This window comes from Dama dama, chromosome 2 (genome assembly GCF_033118175.1).
Source record: "Dama dama isolate Ldn47 chromosome 2, ASM3311817v1, whole genome shotgun sequence".
Lineage (NCBI taxonomy): Eukaryota > Metazoa > Chordata > Mammalia > Artiodactyla > Cervidae > Dama > Dama dama.
In genome coordinates, this window is record NC_083682.1 from 33,214,434 (window position 1) to 33,235,153 (window position 20,720).

Below are 20,720 nucleotides of genomic sequence, written 5' to 3' on the forward strand. Positions count from 1 at the left end.
CAAAAGGGCTCTCACGGACCATTTAGCCCCAGCTGCACATTTACTAAAGGAAAACTGAGGCCCAGAAGAGGAGGTCCCAGAGCCGGGAGCTGCAGAGCAAAATCGTAATGCAGGCTCCCTGAGCACAAGCCCAGTGTTCTTTCCACTCCAGGCTACTCTCTCAGTATTAGGAAATCGTAATTCAGAAGGAGATTAACCACAGGTGTCACAAAATTTACCCCATGGAGTTACTACCTGATCACTTCAGGTATGTGGTAGAGACAGATTAGGAATGATACATGATATTCTGTACATACAACATAACAGGAATAGGAATTACCATTTATGAGATGTTTATCATGTGCCTGGTACCACTGTCCTAAGCAAGTATTTACATTCCTCATAACAGTTAATCTGGACTACAACTGCGCAGTTTATTTCTCTTTAGAGGGGGAAAATGGGGCTCAGAGCGGTTAAACAACTCACCCAAAGTCACACAGCTATTAGGCGGCAACGGCAGTCGTGGTGGTGGTTTAGTCACTAAGTCGTGTCTGACTCTTTGTGACCCCATGGACTGTAGCCCTCCAGGCTCCTCTGTCCATGGGATTTCCCAGGCAAGAGTACTGGAGTGGATTGCCATCTCCTTCTCCAGGGGATCTTCCCAACCCAGGAATCAAACCTGCATCTGCGTTGCAGGCAGATTCTTTACAGCTGAGCCACCAGGGGTTCCCATTAGGCAGCACTGTCTGAATTTAAATATAGGACTGCCTGACTTCACAAGTCTGCAGTTCACATTTGAAACCAAGCCCTGAAATCTGGCACTACTTAAGAAAACTATCGCTCATGACATTTTTATAGGACATCATATGAAACATATTAATTTTGACTCTCAGAACAATTCTAGGAGGCAGACACAGAAGATATTATTACTCCTATTATATTGACAAGAACCCTGTGGCTTAGACACCATAGGTCACTGGCTTTAGGGCCTGCAGCACGGTGAACACGTGCTGACGGATGTCTGCTGACAACGATGGCTTCTCCTCCAAAAAGCCTTCCCAGTCTTCTGGGCACAGAGGCCTCCCTTGGCTCTGGACTCTCAATGCACAGTTCTTTCTCCTTGCACCCCAGGGAGCACTTCTGCCCCTCTCCCATCTCAGTGATTTACATTCAAGTCTTGTTTTTCTGCTATAATGAACTTATCTATGTACGCACAGTGCACTGCATACTCGGCAAATTCTTGCTGAATAAATGAATGGAAAGGAATTGTGGGTGTGAAGAGGTCCAGTTTTTTGAAGAACTCAGAATTGAAACTTAAAAGTTAACCCATCCTATAGGACATGAACATGTGCAAAGATGATATACTACCACTTTTTTTTTTAATCAAACAATGACATGAAAGGTAGCACATATATTCAACAGGAGGGGACTGACAAATAACGGGACATCCATTTGGTGGAATACTATATAGCCGTTAAAAGCAAATTCATAGAAGACTCTTTAATGACGTAGAAAAATATTTACGATATATCACTTAGAAAAAATAGGTTACTAAAACAACTTGTTCAATGTGACTTAATTTGGTTTGTTTCTGGTGAGCATTAGTTACACACAAACACTTAGAAAAAAGGCTAGGGGGAAAGATAGGAAATATTAACTGGGAATATTTCTGGCAGGTTGAATTATGACAGCTTAAACTTTCTTCTGTAGAGTTCTTAGCATTTTCCAACTTTTTTCGCAATGATAAACAGGTTTATCTTTTGGAAATGGAGCTACCCCTATGAATGTTACTGAGAGAGTTTTGAAAGCAAAGCCTTACCCCTGGGGTTGGTAAGTGTGGCTTCCGTGGCTTTTCCACCATCCCCGCAGCGAGTGTCATCAAAGGGGAGGCACTGGTCACCTGTCCCCGCCACCACCTCAGAGTTCTTGACGAGGTCCTTCACCACTACCGTGGACTTGATCTTGAAGACCCGCCGGCTGGTGGTGTCTGACAGGAAGACGGCCCCACTCATGGGGTCTGTGGTCAGGTAGTATTTGTGTGCCGGACTGTGACTGGAAAACAAGGACAGGCCAGTCGGTGAGCACTTTCTTCTTTCCTGACAGGCAGCCATAGATACACAACTTGAGATAAAGCCCAAAAGGGGACAATCCCCGATTTTTCTGACCTCTGTGGTTGGCCTTTCTTACGAATGCAAGAGCTTCTTGTTGATGACTGTCATGCCCAGCCAACAGTGCGATGCCTGTGTTTTCTTTAAAAAGATTATCCATGAGGCTGACCAGAGGTGGTCTGTAAATTCAGACCAGAGACACGAAAGGATCTGACTTTAAAAAACACTTCAAAACTAAACAAAGCAACACACGAGGTCTTCCCCCATGCAGCTTTTATAACAGCTCCACCCCCATCCTGGGATGGACTGCTAAGGTCCCAGTCAGACTGGACTGCAGCCAGTGTCAACGGCGTCTTCCTTTGACACTCATGTTATACTCATCAGGGGCCCAGTAGTCTCCTTCCTGCAGCCAGACACAAATGAACTACAAGATTAGTCTGTAACTGGCAGCAACAGCTAGGCAAGAAGAAACAGAACAGGGGAGCTGTGCTGATGATAGTTCTGTTTCTGCAGAACAGCCACGAAGAGCAGGATGCGCTGACAGAGGAGAGGGAAGCTAGACAGGGACTGTACAGAGAGATGGCGCAGGCAAGGCGGCATCTCCAGACATGGGGCAGGAAAAACTGCACAGGCTCTGGGTTCAGATCAGTCTGGGTTCCATGTCTAGCTCTGTCACTTTGTGGTTCTGAAACCTGGGCAACTGACCTGGTCTCCTGAGCCTCAAGTTTTCTTCATCTGCAAAATAGGCGTGTGAACCTTGCTGGTATATTGGGAACATTAAATAAAATGTTATATAAATTATATGTGAAAAACACTCAGCATAGTGCATGGCACGCAGTGCTGTGTGTGCTCTGCTTAGTCGCTCAGCCGTGTCCAACTCTTTGTGACCCCAGGGACTGTAGCCCGCCAGGCTCCTCTGTCCAAGGGGATTCTCCAGGCAAGAATACTGGAGTGGGTTGCCATGCCCTCCTCCAGGGGATCTTCCCAACCCAGGGATCGAACCCAGGTCTCCCGCACTGCAGGCAGATTCTTTACCATCTGAGCCACCAGGGAAGCCCTCAGTAGGCACTTGATAATCATAATTATTATTTTAATTACTAGTCATTATGTCTGTTTTTGTCTTTGGAGAGGACTACAGAGTAGGTATCTCTTATTAAGCCTGAGCTTTGCTATCAGGTAGTAATGATTCACAACTTCTTCCCTGTCTAGGTCATACCCTCACCACTTGTCATCAGCCATCCTGACAACTGGTCCCTCAAACAAAAAATACTCTCCCCTTCTCAGCCTGCTGAACTGCTATTCACTCTTCAGGTGTCAGCTCAAACGGCACCTTTTCTGTCAAACCTCCTCCAGCCTTTCTTCTCTATGCACTGAGACCCTTATCTTTCCGTATCTGGGTTACAGGACACTGGACACAATGCTCTGGCTATTTACTTATGTATCTGCCTCCCAAAGTCTTCCCTGGTGGCTCAGGTGGTGAAGAATCAGCCTGAAGCTCTTTGTGTTGCAAAGAGTCCTACACAACTGAGCGAATAACACTTTCACTTTTCACTCTGTCTCCCCAGTCCTGTCACTACTTGATGGGAAGAGATGGGATTTTATTCTTTTCTGTGTTTCCAATGTTCAGCTCGATGCTTTTCTAGCCCACAGCCGCCATTAAGTGCATGAGATCTCCATTTTTAGTTTATTTAAACAGTATTTTCAATCAAATTACTTAGCTTTCTTGTAACTTCTCTCTTAGGAGTGGTGGTAGCAGGAGAGATGTCCTGTTTATCTGGACATGTCCCCTGTGACTTGCCCTATAACATGTGACAGATTTAATTTTCCCAGATAACACTGATTTTGGCTAAATAAAATGCAGTGACCTTAGATCCTACTCTGCAATGCGGGGGCAGCCTTGAGCTTTCTGATTCTTGATGACAGCTGGAGGTCAATTTTTCATTTCTTTTCGTATCACCCGTAATAAACGAGTTCTATTCACCAAGGCAGAATCTAGGTCCTTGAGGAATATGGGGGGGTCCCTGTCCACTGAGAGGAGGCCCCCACATCCTGAGATTTTGGCTCATGTCTTCCTGCACCGACCCAGAGAAGTGCCACTTAGGTGACGTTTCTCAGATCGGTGAATTCCAGAAGAGGGTGGCATTTGGCAGACTGTTCAGTGGCCCCCTCTTTGTGCCCCAGAACAAATCTGAGGTTGGGGTTTCGTCAGCTAAGTGTAAGGAAAAGAGCACCAGTTGTGAACTGAGAGAATGTGGGTTCTAGTTTCAACAGGCCACCTAAATGGTTCAAGTGGTGGGCTCCTCGGCCATCAGACGATGGCGTCCCTGCCCTGCTTTGCTCACAGCCTTATCATCAGCTTCAAATGAAATGATCCAGCTCAACAGCCCTTTCGAGTTGGCAGAGCTCTTGGACAATCTTCTGCTCGTTTCTTCCTCGGGCCACATGCACTGGGAGCGGAACCTGGACCTCTCCCAGGAGCAGCGCCCCCAGTCCTAGGGGCAGAGCTGGGGATGCCCGGGCTGCTGGTATGGAACCATCCGCTGCCATCTCTGGGCACCCGTTTGTCCCAGACATGGTGCTAGCCTTTTATATGCAAAACCTCCTTTTCATCACAAATAACCATAGAAGGCAGGTGCTTAAAAAAAAAAAACTGCTTTAGAAACCTGAGATGAGAGATGTTTAGAAACCTGAAACTTGAGCAGGGCCATAAAGTGCTAAGTGGCAGGATGGTATTTATCTCTGATCTGCTGGATGCCAGAGTCTGTGTTCGCTCCACTTCCCCGAGCTGCTCCTCAGGGCCTAGAAAGCTCCTCTGCCTTTCTCGCCCAGGGCACCTGCTCATCTCTGAGGACTTAGCTCCAATATCACCTCACCTGGAATGCCTACCTCTCCTGGATTCTGGGGTCCCTGCTTTCCCCTCCTTCTTCTGTTGTGTCTCCGCCAGACTCTCAGCACATTATACTTTCAGTGCCTCCAGCACCTTAAGACCCTTTTCTGCTTAGCTGTCTGATTCCTCAAGGACATCTTGGACTCTTTAGGGGCAGGGCCAGGGCCAGGCTTCAAATTCCTGCTGCTTAGCCCTGAGCTGGTACAGAGTCAGTGTTTCAGAAAGGCCTGCTGACTTTATGAATCAGTGAGTAAATGCCTATCGGCTTCTCTGGGATTACAGACAGGAAACACCCACTGCTAAGGATCGTAGGGTGATGCTTCTCAACATGGCTGCACATCAGATTCACCTGGAAAACTTTTTTGTTTTTTTAAAAAAAGTCTTACCCATCTGAAGGGCCTGGGTATCTGTCGCTTGAAGATCACTTGGTTGCTCCTGAGGCCCAGCTGGCTTTGGAAACCATGCCTTTAGAGCAGAGCTTTTCAAACTTTGATGTGCTCATGAATCATGTTAAAATGAAGATTTTGGCTCTGTAGTTCTGGGTGTGGTCCGAGAGTCTGCGCTTCTAACGAGTTCTCAGGGGATGCTGATGTTGCTTATCTGTACTCAGAGGAGGTGGGCCTTCCTTAGAATACTTTACAAACCATAGATGTGAGAGATGGCAGATGGCCTACCGCTGAGACTCCAGGCCCGGTGCTGTGGACAGAGACCCTGTTTGATCTGGTTCGGATCTCCAGTACCCTGGGCAGGGCTGGGCACTGAGCAGGCTCACAGTTCCGCTGCCAGACTCTGGGCAGGAGTTCCTGAAGACCTGCGTTCTTTCCTACTTCCTTAAACACAACCCTGGTACCTCTGGAAATTACACAAAATCTTAGGCGCTATAAAGTATTCATGGGGTTGCAAAGAGTCGGACAAGACTGAGCGACTGAACTGAACTGATAGGGTATTAATCCTGAAGTAAATGAGCTGCAGTGGGCCTTACTCTGACCTCTATTTGGACAATGTGGAGAATTTCCTAGTAGGAGCTGTGAGCCCAGGAGTCTCTTGGCACCAAAGGCAACCTATCCCCTGCTTCTGAATGGGGATTTTCCCTCTCCTTCAGTATAAGACCTGCCTTGTGCAAAGGGGTGTCCTTTGACCACATCATGCAGCAGTCTTGGCAGACCTTGATCCACTGGTTCCTGGAACTAGTAGAAACAGCTTGAGCACTAGAACCACACAGATAGGGGTTCAAATACCAGCCCCGTCACCCATGTGATAGGTGACCTTGGGCAAATTATTACTCTGAGCCTCAATTATTTGTCATCTGAGAAATAGGTATAATCATAGCTGCTTCCAAGGGTTACTTTGAGGACAAAATTGTATGAAGGATGTAAACCTTGAGAATAGTGTCCGCTCCATTAAAAAATATAAAAGCCCAATTAATGGCAGCTGGTCACCTTGAGAAACCTTCAGAACATTTATGTTACTGCACAATGAAAAACACCAGTATGTCATACTTAATACTGTCTGTCTAACCTATTTTCTGAGGCAACTAAAGGCTCTCTTCGAGTTAACATAGTATGTGTAGCTGGGTTTGATGGAGATCTGAGTTCAGATGTACTTCTGAACAACAGACTTCAAATATTCCTCCATGAGCCTAGAAGAGAGATCTGGGAGGAGGTGAGGATCCTTAATCCCTCAAGGAAGGCAGGGAAGATGATGCCCAAGGGAATGGGGGTCTCTCTGCTGAGCATGCCCAGCGTGGTGGGCTGAATTTAGGTTGTAAAGGCCAAAGAAGAGACACACACAGGCTAAGAGTCCTAGCCTGAGCCTCCAGTTCCTTGGAGCAGCTGGAACAGTAAATGCTAATGGACTAAGAGGATGGAATTTTAGAATTTCTTTATTCCATTTCTGGCATTTACTGATGGGGACACTAAAGCTCTGAGAGAGGGAGGGATTTGCCAATATCCAGGTGCCAGTTAAAATCAGAGCTGGAGCCCAGGTCTTCTCCCTCCTGACTGTCTTTAGAAAACTGGAAGGCAGAAAGAAACTTCACTTTTCCCTTCTACTTTGGTTCACTTTCAAAACAGGTTTTAGCACCTGAGAAAACAATGAACTGGGAGAGGGCAGAAGCCAGCTCTGAATTCACACCACGGGTACATCACAAGGTCACTAACAGCACAAACCAAAGGCACCAAAATCACGGCTCTCAATTTACAGATGATGCAGCTGGAAGCCTGAAAAGCTGCGTGACCAGCCCAAGGCCACATAAATATGCAGCAAAGCTGGACAAGCACCCAGGCTTCTGAGTCTTGCCAGCTAGGTCCCCCGGTCTCCTAGCTGTGACCCAGGCAGTCACCACCACTGACTGGAGGCTTTAATGGGAAGTGCTAGTTTTCATCCAAGATCTTCATATGAAATGTACTGTGTTTTCTAAAAAACTGAACTTGAGGCACATATCAGTTCATAGTTCAGTAACATCCGTACTAAATTCTTTGAATATCTCTCTTCTATTTCAGTGTCAGGAAAAATACTCCTCCTCTGAGAAGGGGGCATATTTTCCCATTTCTGGTAACGTAAACCCTGAAAACAATTATGCTTCTCTGTTTAATCTGACTGCTAGGAAGCTCAGAGTCTTATTTGATGTGTAATCACATATATGTGTTTTCTCCTTTTTTCTTTTGTTCCCAAATTGTATTTAATTTACTTTAATATATGTGTCTTTGGTTGCAAGAAGATTGAATTCCTTTTCAGGATAGACAGCGACATAATCATCATCATCTAACTGTTATGATGATGATGATAATAGTACTAATAACAATAATAAAAATAATAACTCATTAGAGTGCCTGGCACAATGCTAGATACTTTATAAATATCCTCTGTATTCCTTACTACAATCTCCAAGGGAGATTTTATTATCTTCAAATTAGAAACTAATGCTCAGATAGATTTAAACAGTTTTTCAAGGTCACACAATTGAGAGCTTCGGTTTCCTCATCTGTAAATTGGATGTATCATGAAGAACTACTTCAAAGGTGGTCTGGGGGTGCATTGGTATAATCTATGTAAGACGCTTAACCTGCTTTCTATTACACAGTAAGTGCCCTCTACACATTACTACTATCATCTTATACAGACATGGACATAATCACTGTTGGACTGGGATCTGCCTGACTCTCTACTGTCCTTATCTCAGTAAGTGCCCGCCCAAGTGCCAGTCTGATCTGCGCCCACATGGGTAACTGAGAGCCACGTGGGTGGCAGCGCCAGCCACACCGCATGTGCCACGGCTACTGCCAAGTCACCCAGACGTGTGTGAGGCGAGCGACTCTGAGGTGAGCATCCCCTAGGAGCCGGACGAGCACCGCAGACCGGGGGCGTCGGTGTGTCTGACGAGGACCACTCCTGCTTGCTGCAGGGTCACCGGGAGCCTGCGTAACAGAGCTACTCTGTGACAAAGTTCCTGTCTGGGGGCTGCTCCCTGTGGGCGGTGTGTACGGTCTGAACATCCTCCCCCATTCTGTCTTTGCTGGCAGACCTCCTGGAGGGGTCCCTTGGTGTCCCGGCCTCCAAACCCAAGGCACCTGGAATGCCCAGAGACGGATGAATCTGAAGCCTGTCTTCTGCCAGGATCTCTGCCTGACTGAGTCCTTCTCACGGCGTTCCCACTGTGATCCTCCAAGTCACTCAACACTGTGGGGATAATCTCCTCCTTCATTCTCAGGATAATCAGACTAGGGTGTGCAAATTACTCTGCCAAGGTTAAAAATTTCCCCCTATTACTCAGCCTGTCATGTCCACAAACTACCAAAATAAACGCTGCGCTGTGCCAGAGATGAAAGGAGCTCAGGCTCTCCCTACCCGCCTTCACCGTTATTAATGACTTTCTTTCACTGTAGCCGATGTACTCCCAATCAGATCCAATCACAGAGGAGTCATTTACCATGGAGCGATCTGAAATTGACATGTGCAGCTTACCAGACAGCATGCAAGAAGGCAGGGAGAGACAGGAAATTCTCTGCTGGTTGGCTTACCTATGTCTGAAATCTTTATTTCTGACAGAAGACAGGAGAGCAGGGAATAGAAGAAAGAATGAAGTGTTAGCAACAGGGTTAGAAGCATTATTAGCAGCCCGAAAACTTGACAGCAATGGTTCTGTACAATACTGTAATAAATAAAGACTTAGCAGCTCTGACACTGATATATTTCATATTGGATATTACTTGTCAGTGAGCTCACTTATAAGCAGCTACATATCACAGAAGCGGCATGGTTTCACCTGCACCAACACTGCTGACTCTAGCAGAAGAGGATGCCGTTGACCCGGGTGGCTGCTTGCACCAGGGCTAAGACAGGCTGACATGGTTGATTCCTCCCCTGCCCAGAGATGCGCTCTCAGAGATACACACGCTCACTGTTGTGTCTCTGTTTGTGTGCACGCTGCCCTATCGAGAGTGACCCAGACCTGCGTGGCCCACCACGATCGTCCTCCTAATAGAACAGAGAATTGGAGCTACATTCTCCTTACAGGGGAGAAGGTGGCACAGAGAAACAGTCCTGGGAAAGAGGACGGGAAGGAAATATACTGAGATGATAATATATCAATAAATTATTTTTTTTCCCCCAATGTAATTTCCTCCTCCCTTCTTTACATACTATCTTCCATGATCTCTCTACAACTATGGCAGGGAGACAGGGAAAGTGGGGTCTCTTATTTAAAAGATGTGAAAATGGAAGTCCAGAGAGGGTAAGTGGTCCAGTTTTAGTTTCTCCGCCAAGGTGGACTGACCCCTAGCCTATGGCTCTCTCTCCATTAAGGCACAGGAAAGAGAAAGACAATATGAGCAGTTAGTTGACTAAAGCAAAAACACTTGAGGGTTCCCATTTCCCTGGCAGGTATCTATGCTGGTCAAACTCATAAAAGAGAGAAAAAAAAAATGGGCAGAGACTCTCCTGTCAATGGCCTGGTTCTCATTCAGCCTGATGTCTGATTTCCTATGAGTCCGCAGAATGTGAGCTTCTGTGTTTTTTTCACAGCCAAAGACCCTCCGCTTCCTCTGTCCCTCCGCGGGTGGGGTGGGTGAACACTGCTCTTGTCTGCAGGGCTGTGACGGCTGTGGCCAGCCGGCCAGCCTTCCCCTCCTCTTCCACGTGCCCTGCAGAGCGGGGTTCTCAGCAGGCACTCACCTCTGGGAATAAGTAAACATGGCACTCAGCCAAGGTGGCCCCCACTGGGCCCCGTGATGACACTTTGGCGAGGCAGAGCTGTGTGATGGCCTTCTGGGTTTGGGTCTGCCAAGCTGGACTCTGGGCAGGCTCCTTAAATTCCCTGAGTCTCCTTTATCTTATTTGTCAAGGGCAATAGTAATAATTAATAGTAAATAATAGCAAATAAATAGCAAAATAATCTTGCAGAGTGGTCATATTAACACCAGGCAAATAGAAGAGGCCTTGCAAGAGAGAGTTTCCTTTTCCCCTGGTTACTTCCCAGCTCAAGGGCCCATCCCGCTCACAGGGACTCCAGCCCAGGAGATGGGCAGATGGGCAGAGACTGTGAAACAGTCGTGAGAAACCCGGAACAGTTTCTCCTGAAAGGGAGGGTGGGGCTCCCCAGGTGGGGCTCCCCCATCTCCCACCAACCACAGCTCCCCTGGAATCCTGGATCCCAGGCTGTGACAGTGCCCTGCTTCTGAAGTGCCTCGTCTGAGGGGGTGTGGAGATGTCCAACATACTGGGCCCCTCCCTGTGTGGGGAGAGTGCCCGTGCTCCGTCCCTTATGGTCAGAATGGGGAAAGGCGACAGCTGGCTCTGTTGCATATACACACCCGAGGAGCAGCCCGTGGGCCTTCTCTCAGCACCGGGCAGCTGCAGAGAACCGCCCCCAACTCCTGATGCCTGTTAAGCAACAGGGCCAGGCTGGGTAACCTTGGCACTGGGGCCTAGTTTGTGATACCATCCCTTGTCCTTTTAAAAAGACTCATGTGATGCATTTCAATGGGCTTGGTGCCAGGAAGCAGGAAGAAGACTGAAGGGCTTCCAAGGAGTCTAACTCAGTGGCTGGCCGCCTTCTCCACCACCTGGACAGCAAGGGTGCCTCCCCTTCCCCAGGGTGGTTTGTCTGCACCTCCGTGTCCCGTGGAGGGCAGCGTTGGCTGCCTCGGAGCCTCCAGCTCACAGGTCAGCCTCTGGGAAGCAACCAGGCAGGCTCCGTTCTGTCCCCTTCTCAGGCCAGTGGGTCCTGCCAGGTGGGCCCGCAGGGTGGCGAAGGAACACGCCAGGAACCGCGAGGGAGGCCTCACCGAACATACCTCAGCTCCAGGATGTTGGTGACATTCCCGGAGGGGAAGATCCTTCGGATGTAGTTGAAATCTCCCACGTAGAGGCTGCCGTCGGCACCGCACGTGAGGGCCACGGGGGCCAGGAGCTTGTTGCCGTCGGCGAGGCCGTTGCAGCTGGGACAGGAAATGCTCCTGCGGCGCCCATTGCCCATGATGCTCCCGATGACAGGCGGCTGCTGAGACACAAACTGGTTCTCCCCGTTTCCCTTGTGCAGGATGCCTGGGATGAGGGCAGAGGAGCAGAGTCACTGATGGGGCTGGGGGCGGCTCTCCCTGTGGCTGAAGGGTCACCCTGGTTTTGCAAGGGATGCCAGATCCCTGCCTACCGCTTCCAGACCCAGCTCCCATGGCTGCCTCAGCCCATAAGGAAACCCAGGCTGTCCTGGACAGGACACGCTGCTCTGCTGATAGGATTTCCACAACAAGGCTGTAAGACAGGTGCTGTTACCCTCCCGGTATTGACAGGGGACCCCTGACATCACATATTGACATATTGACATCACACAGATGATAGGAGAAGCACTTCTGAGTCCCGGCTCTGAACCATTCAGCTTCACCGCCTCTCAAATAAACCGTACATACCGCACGGGCCAAGTTTGTGTCTCCATCACAGCACAGAACTGTTTTTTTAAAGGGTGCAATAGCTTTCTGTCTTAAAAAACCCGAAGTCACATACCTTATTTAAAAAAACAGTTTATTACTAAAAAGGTACGCATCATTGTATGCTTCAGCAAGTAGTGATTTTTTGTAGGTGGAGGCTCTTGGCCTCGGTGTTAATGGCGCCGCACAGAATTCTTTATTGCACTTATCTGTTCTGTCTTTACAGTGAGACCATTTCAGGTGCGGAGACAATGTCCTTCCCCCTCTGTATTCTCAGTGCCTAGCATAGAACCTGACATAGAGGAGATACCGAGAGATGTTCATAGAAATGCCTGAAGGAGACTCAATCTAAACTAGCCCTGGACTTCATTCACCTCCAGACTTTTATTTCCAGTTATTTTGGCTTTTCTGACACTCATGACCAAACCGAGTTCTAACTACTACTCACAGGTCAGTTTCTGGATGCCTTGTTCTATCCCATGGGATCTGTTTATCTGTTCCTGTGATAGCACCACACAGTTTTAGGTATTACGGTTTTCCTAAGATAGCTTAACATCTGGCAAGTGCCTCTTTTTTGTTCTTATTTTAAAGAGTGCCACAGCTATTTATAAATCTTTATTTTACTATAGACTTCAGAATTAGTTTGTCATTCACTGCCCCCCAAAACGCAGTGGCTTTGATGGGCATTCTTGCATCTATAGCTTAGGTAGGAGAGATCTGACATCATCACCATATTTACTTGTCCAATCTTGAAACACAGTCCCAGGGAGCTATCTAACATACAGCTCTGGGATTTCCCTGGTGGACCAGCAGTTAAGCGTCAGTCTGCCAGTGCAGAGGACAGAGGGTTCAATCCTTGGTCCGGGAGGATCCCACATGCTGCGAGGCAACTAAGTCCATGTTCCAAAACTACTGAGCCCATGAGCCTACAGCCTGTGCTCTGCAACAAAAGAAGACACCATAATGAGAAGCCCATGCATGGCAACAAAGAGCAGCCCCAGCTCACCACAACTAGCGAGAGCCTGCAGGCAGCAACTCAGACCTACTGCAACCAAAAGGAAATAAATAATAAATAACCTTTAAAACACAGATCTGACGGTGTCACCTCATGCTTTAAACCCTTCAGAGGCTTGAGATTTGCCTCTGGGTGGAGTCAAAAGTCCTCATCTTCCTACCTGGGACTCCAGCTGCTCAGGCCCCCCACTCCGGCTTTTGCTACTCCCTTCATTTCACCCTTTGCTCAAAGCACAATGATCCTTCTCTCCAGTCACTTCTCTTTTAGGCTTCAGTGCTTTGGCACGGACTGTGCTCTCTGCCCAGAATGTTCTTCCTGCTTGATATACACCGCTAATGCTGTAGACCCCTGGAGACTCAGCTTGGAAGTTCCCTCCAAAGAGACAACCTGCTGAACCAAGAAGCTGAGTCAGGGGCTTCTCTTCTGCGTCCCCACAGTGTTCCCCGCTTCACCCTGTGACGGCACCATCCATGGCATGGTGTGAAAATTGCCTGAGATGTGTTTGTCTTGCCCGGAGTGTCAGCCCTTGAAGCCCCTCACTTCTGCATCCCTAGTGCTCAGCAGTGACAGTACAGAGCAGGTCGCCAAGGAGTATTTGTATTAAGCCTTCTGACCAGTGGATCACACGTGAGCCTATGGAGTCTGCCTGTGTTTTTGCCTCACAGCGAACAAAGCACATGAGACAAGTCTCACACCAGGGCCTGGCTCCTGGAATTCTACTAATCCGCTCACCGCTTTGGATGTTGAGGGCGTGGTGCTTGTCCAGGCTCCATCCTCCCAGCTTGGAAGCGTCGATTTCATAGCCCTGCAGCACTGCTGTTCTTTTCTCCCACAGGATCAGATCTGGGCAGGATTCATACTCATAACCCACGGAAACTGTAGGGAAAAAAAGGTACAAAAGGTACACGTGAGCAAAGCCTCTTCTTCTGCATGCAAGGCCCCTGCTTGTCTTTGGTTTGAAAACAAAGAAGGATCAGATTCCTAAGTGGCAACCAGATCTATGTGCAACACTAGCCCAGGGAGGCTGAGGCTGAACGTCCTTTTTTGGGGAGCGATGGGACCTCACTGTGAAGCGAAAGTGTTAGTCGCTCAGTCATGTCTGACTCTTAGCGACCCCATGGACTCTAACCCACCAGGGTCCTCTCTGTCCGAGGAATTCTCCAGACAGGAATACTAGAGTGGGTAGCCATTCCCTCTTCCAGGGGTATCTTCCCAACCGAGGGGACGAACCCATGTCTCCTGCTTTGCAGGCGGACTCTACCATCTGAGCCACAGGGTAAGACCTTGGTACATCATTAGGAAATGTTAAACAAATGTTCTAAATACTTTTAAGGACCCACGCCAACTGATTCCAGGGAAATGGTCTTTAGTATGGAAAGTACTTTAGGTACTAAAGTCTTCATGCAGTGTTATTCATAATAGTGGAAAGTTGGAAGTGAACTAAAGGTTGAAAGGGGATGAGAGGTTGAGCAAAGCAAGTGCATCCACCCGAGGAATATGCAGCCACTGGGAACTGCGGTTATGAAGGTCATGTTATGAAGGTCATGGGTGACATGGAAAGTGCTTAAGGGGTAATGCTGAGTTAAAGGACTGGTTATATGTGGTACTAAATCTATGGTAAAAAAAACTATGCACGAAAAAAGAAAATAAATTTTAATGTTAAGAACTAATTTTATTTGCTTACAGGATATGGATAACTTTATTTCTATTTTTTGGCCCATTTATCACATTTTTATTGATGAACATGGAAATACTTGAACAAAGAAAAAAAATTTTCAAAATCACTGATAATGAATACATGGAAAATGAGCTCCTTTAGGGTACTCTGAAAGCTGGAAGTTGCTTTGAGGTCTCAAAACTTGAAAATCTCCAGTTTCACTTTTGTTTCATAGATCCAGGCCTCCTTAGGGGATCACTGTGGGGCAGGCTAACCATGGAGGGCTCCCCAAGGCTGGGTTTGCAAGAAGCCCTGTGACTGCCCTATGGAAAGGAACTGGCAGAGACAGGAGTGCAGTTTCTTCCAAGCATCTTTCTGGGCAGACACTTCTTTCCAGGGGGCAATACCCTGCCACATGCTCAAGATGGGAATTAACACCTGGGCAGCTCTTTAGAGCTTCCTTTAGGTGCCAGGAGAGACTGCTGGCTCCCCAGGGCAGGCGGAATGCGCTGGAACGTGCTCCTGTGATCTCCTCCCGGTGTGACCGTGAGTCCTGCCAGGAGCCACACTCTGCTTCTTCCTGGTCCCCAGTCCTCTCAGGAAAGCAAGCCTCAGCCCCAGTGTCTGTGCAGAGACCAGGACGGGCTGGCGGGCACCCAGTGCTCTCACGTCACCTGAAGAGGTGGCAAGGCTTCACTGTTTCTGAAGACAGCACAGGAGCAGCTTGGTTTCCAGAAGGGACCGTGAACAGTAGGGAAGGCATCTTGGCTCCCAGTGTGCCCAGTGGGGAGGGGGTGGAATGCAAAACTGCAGGCGAGCTCTGGGGAAAATCTGGCCCAGCTCCTTCCCTCTGCGGCCCTGGCAAGTCCCCTCACCTCTCTGGGCCTCAGCTTCCTTGTGCAGAACAGGAGGGCACTTTCTGACTCACAGGGCGGCTGTGAGGATTAACCGAGATATCAGCGTACAGAGAGTTCAGCCCCCCGAGCAGATGCTCAACAGACCCTCTTGTGGCCTGCCTGCCTTGCTTCCTTCCCCCTTCCTCTCCTTTCTTTTTACATTACTTCTTCTCTGCCTCCTCACTCTGCCTTTGCTGAATCTAGAAAGGGAATGAAACTGGAGCAAGGATAAAGGTCAGAAGAGAGTTCCAGGGCTGTTACTCTAAATGTTTGGAGGATTAGCTCTGCGGCGGTTAGGACTGCTGTGAGTCCAGCTCTGAATCCTGCCTGGGACCCTGCTCTAACCCAGGAGCTGAGATGAGCAAGCTGAGGTCTCAGTGGGGAGGAGACTGCAGGTGAGGCTGTGGTCACCTTCTGCTACACCTCAGAACAACAAAAACAAACCAACAATAACAGTAACAAAAAGACAGACTGGAAAGGAGGTAAAGAGGCCCAAAAGCCATTTTTATGAGGGAAGAACCTTAGCTCCTGAACCTCAACAAAACTGAAGAACCCAGAAGTTCCAGTAAGTTCAGGGTCAGTTCAGGCCCTACGACTGTGGGGGGACTGGGACAATGTCTACAAGGCTCTGTCTCTGTGGCACCAGCCTCTTTTAGCTCATCCTATGCCACCAAAGTGCTCTTCAAGGGCCTTTTTGGTTTTGTAACCCTCTTTCTTGGACTTTCCAAGTGGTGCTATTGGTAAAGAATCTGCCTGCCAATGCAGGAGAGAGACATCAGAGATGTGTGTTCGATCCCTGGGTCGGGAAGATCCCCTGGAGTAGGAAATGGCAACCCACTCCAGTATTCTTGCCTGGAGAATCCCTTGGACAGAAGAGCCTGGTGGTCCATAGGGTCTTAAAAGAGTCAGACACGAATGAACTGACTTAGTAGGCATGCATGCAACCCGTGGTCAAATTTTCCACGTGCAGTCCTTTGAGTACATTCTTTTAGGTCGTGGACGGTCACGGACAGCTCCTAGCGGCCAACTAGACCTTAGGCATTTCTGAGATGGAAAAGGGAGGGAGAAGAGACAAGGGAAGAGGACCAAGAGCCCCGTTCCCCCAAACCTTCCTGTCTCCTGAGGACGGGGCTGGGCCCTGCGGTGGGGAGGCTTACCGAAGGCCTCTGAGAGCCCGAACACCTTCTGGTTGTAGACGTCCGTCTTGTCCCAGATGAAGTAATAGGACAGGTCTGGGGCGGCGGCAAACCACTTCCTGAAGAGGCGGCCCTCAACTGCCACCATGAGGTGGACCTTCATGAGGTTGAAGGGGATGGTGGGGTGGGTGAGGCTGATCCTCAGGACAGATTTGTAGCCGGGGGTCCGGCTGCTCAGGTAGCTCAGCCTCATCTTGCAGCCAGAGATGGCGATTTCCTCCTGCAAGGCCTGGAGAGACAGATCACAGTGGGTGACGGTCACGGAATCACCGGCAGAGGGGAGTCGGCCACAGCCCCACAGACTCTGGGTGTTGGAGGGGCAGAGGAGGAAGCAGAGAAGGAAGAGAGGGAAGGGGGAGGAGGAGAAAGCAGACTGCAAAGAGGAGCGGGAGGAGGAGGGTGGAGGGAGTGGGGTGGAAGACAAGAGTCAGAGGCCTGGTGTCCGGGGAGCACTCTCAAGTGGTGCATCCCTGCCTCGAGCCTCTGGTTCTTCCTCCTTTCAACAGGGATGACGATGTTCAACTCACTGTATCAATGAGAGGATAAGATATCACTTGTAAAAAATACTTATCTTAATGTCACCTCTCATTCACCTGCTGTGTCATCCCAGAAGACCCACGGAACCTCTGCGTTGCAGTTTCCTCACTGGGTTAGTCTGCGGACCAGGGAAGGTCACGTATATAAACTGCCCAGCACATAACTCAGTAAATGTCTCTAAGCCGGATGATGGTACTATGGCTGTTGTGGCTGCTGCTGCTGGAAGCAGGGCGCATTGTGAAGACAGACCGTGCCCTGGGATCAATGTGGAGAGCTGTCTCAACTAGAAGAACTGCTACTCTCTCCAAACCTTCCTAAGGTAAGGTCTGTTACAAGTGACTTTCCTCTTCAGGAAGGTAAACAGAGGCTACGAGACGTTGATGGAGCCATCAGGTAGGGCTGGCAGTACAGGCTGCCAGGGACCAGGAGTGAACGGCCCCAGCTCACCAGCATAAAGAGGGCAGACGGGCTGCTCGGAGCCTGCGTGCTCCAAGGCTGTGCCAGGGGAGCAGCCTGGTGGGGAAGGCAGGGCTTCATCTCCTGGTGCAAAGGGCTCGGCTCCAAGACAGGACGCTGAAATGAAACGCCAAGACGCCCAGGCACGTGGCTGAAGGGGAGAACTTTTATCGGCTTGATGCTCTGGGCTCTGTTTCAAGAAGGGGACGTCAAATCAATTGAGGCTAACGTATCCATTAAAAGGACAGTGATTATTTTACTCTCGTGTTCACAGGGGAACTGGGCCTTCACAAAGAAAGGCCTCTTCCTTTCTGCCCATGTCATAGACGGGAATGAATTCTCACTGGCACTCATTCTCCTAAACACATGATGTTTCCGGGATGGGGCCTATACGACAGCAATCTTCCCCAGCTTCAGCTCACAAGTTCTAGGCAAAGCAGGGCTTGAGTGCCATCTGGATGCGCTCATACATATTTATTAATACCTTCCTTAACATACCCTTTAAAATGCACATCTCCCTGTACTTGCAAAGGCTAGCCAATGACAGGACTGGGGAGACCCAGATATCATGTATTTCATGATATCTGATAATAGGCAAGGTTTGTGACCCAGCCAGGCTTGTAGACATTCAGCCCAGGGAGCATTGTAAAGACGAAGAGGACGCTTCACCTCATGTGTTCCAAAGTCCCTGTTCCTGGGAAGCTGTCTTGCTGGAGCCAAACCAGGGCTGAGTAACAAACCACCCCTCTCCAGCAAGCTCCATCTCCACCAACAACCACCTCCTAAGAAAGGTTAGCCTGGTGGTGGAGACAGGTGACAGGCGCTGAATCTCTGAAAAGGAGTGAGGTTTCAACCTGGGGGTGCAACGAGAATTCCCAAATGGCTGCATTTCCTTCCTGTGGGCTGTGTCTGAAGCCACTCAACAGGGCACGGCAGAGAGATGTGCCTGCTTAGCCAGGCAAGAAATACACACAGGGACACATCTAAATGCCCCGCTGCCCCGACACCGGAGATCATTAAGCTGCCGGTTGCCAGAGCTCTCGTTAGGCCGGTGGGATGGCTGGGGCTTCTCCCCCAGCTTCTGCACTGTCATCCCCTGTCTTCTTCAGCCTTCCTTTCTGCTATGAGAAACTGGGCCCAGATGGCAAAAGAAATTCAACTCCACACAGCTATGTGAAGCAAAGAATCTATCTTGATTTATAGCAGATTAAAATGCATTTTTCCAAATTACTTCCTTTTAATGATAATGGAGTAAAGCACTTACATGCCTGGATTTGAGCCACAGCAGTCATTAACTGGCCTGAAGGTGGAGCGTGTAAAATAATCTTCATCATAATACTGGTTAAAATCTGTTGAGCACTTAGTAGGTGCCAGATATTGTGTGAGGCATCTCATACACATTTTCTCATTTACTCTTCAGTGTGATGTGAACATTTGGGACCTCCTGTCTCACTCCACTTGGTGGAAATTATCATTGCTATTTTTAACAGAAATAATGAGAGAGGGAAGACACCGGAAGTTGGGGAAAGGGGACATAGAAGTGAAGTGGATGGCAGGGTGGAGAGGGAGTGGGGATTTATTATATGTTGGAGGATGCCAGGCACTTTACAGGGCTCATGTCTATTAAATGCATAAGGTGGTGGTCGTCATAGCCTGACACCACCCCGCCGTGGCCATCAGATTCCAGGTGGTGGGTTGATGGTTCTCTCTGTCCTCTGTCTCTGAGATCCTCCCCCACCCCCTAAATGAAATAAAAGCATGGAGAAATGCAGCTCAGAAACCTGGGTGTACCTGGATTTCCGGGACAATGGGGCCCTTCTCTGCACAGGAGCTGGCGAAGGACGTCAGTGGGGAAGGAGACACGACCGGGTTGGGGCGGGCGAAGCTGCTCAGGTCACAGCTGGGAATCTCATTCTCCTCGTGCCGCATGACGATGGTTTCCATGACGAAGAAGCGATCCCAAGGCAGCCAGAGGGTGTGCTCCTGTGCGATGAAGGGGGCCCTCTCGAACCGCAGGATGATGGAGACGCCGCCGTTGGTGACCAGGTCAAAGCTGTTTGGGAGGGGAGGGTGCGAAGGAGAGGAGCGGCAGTCGAAGGAGGAGAGGGGCAGAGAAAGGAGGAAAAATTACACCAAAGGGTCTCAGCGCTTGCTGAGGGAGACCCTAACACCTCAAAGACCGGACCGCAGTCACGCACAGTGACCTGGATCCTGGAAGGCATTATTTTTTTGAAAGTGAGTCACCACAGAGAATTTGCCAAGACCAGATAATAACCTGCTATGGAGAACCGTTTTCCAGGACACAGGGCCACTGATGAGCCTCTGCTGTGGTGCTCCTGGTACTTAGGGCTTCTTAGAGCTGAAGCCCAGCGAAAATTTATCAGATAAAGCAGAGCAAACCCTGCCCTGGCGTTAGGGAGCCTAAGCTTAGTCCTGGCTCTGCCATGGCCTACTGTGTGATCTTGGTAAGTCACTTAGCCTCTCTGATTCTCAACTGTCTCATCTATAAAAGGCGAAGGTTCCAATAAATTCTTCTTAAGTCATTAAGACTCTACAACTCCTCTGTAATTTTAGGGCTTCCCTGGTGGCTCAGTGGTAAAAAATCTGCCTGCCAGTGCAGGAGTCCCAGGTTCGATCCCTGGGTCAGGAAGACCCCTTGGAGGAGATAATGGCAACTCACCCCAGTATTCTTGCCTGGGAAATCCCATGGACAGAGGAGCCTGGCAGGCTACAGGTCCATGGTATCAAAAAAGAGTTGGACATGACTGAGTGACTAAACAACAATAACAACAATAGTAATTTTAACTCTGATTATGATGCTCAATCAGGCTTCTGGAGTTACAAAACAAGTAGTTCAGAGAAGGGCGCAGTTAGAATCACTGTAACTTAAGTGAAAGGGGAACCAGAAGACAGGGTCCCAAACTCCGAGATGAGAGCTCTGTGGCAGTGTCGCTGAGAGGTGGTCACTCAGCCCTTGTTCATCACCCTTTGGGCATCGCCGGGCACTTGTTGGCAGCTCTGCTTTTGGCTCAAGCATCTTAATTCCCATCACCTGCAGACAATCCT

General features: G+C 49.0%; 1 protein-coding gene across 1 annotated transcript in view; it reads right to left on the reverse strand.

The window, feature by feature from the left end:
- Window positions 1-20,720, reverse strand: part of TENM4 (teneurin transmembrane protein 4) — a 759,511-nt gene that overhangs the window by 53,224 nt on the left and 685,567 nt on the right. Inside the window, exons 20-24 of the mRNA XM_061168374.1 lie at window positions 19,446-19,707; window positions 16,623-16,890; window positions 13,645-13,788; window positions 11,268-11,517; window positions 1,799-2,031 (exon numbers count right to left, since the gene is read on the reverse strand). Of these exons, the coding sequence (XP_061024357.1) occupies window positions 1,799-2,031; window positions 11,268-11,517; window positions 13,645-13,788; window positions 16,623-16,890; window positions 19,446-19,707 (1,157 nt within the window). The remainder of the gene's footprint in view (window positions 1-1,798; window positions 2,032-11,267; window positions 11,518-13,644; window positions 13,789-16,622; window positions 16,891-19,445; window positions 19,708-20,720) is intronic.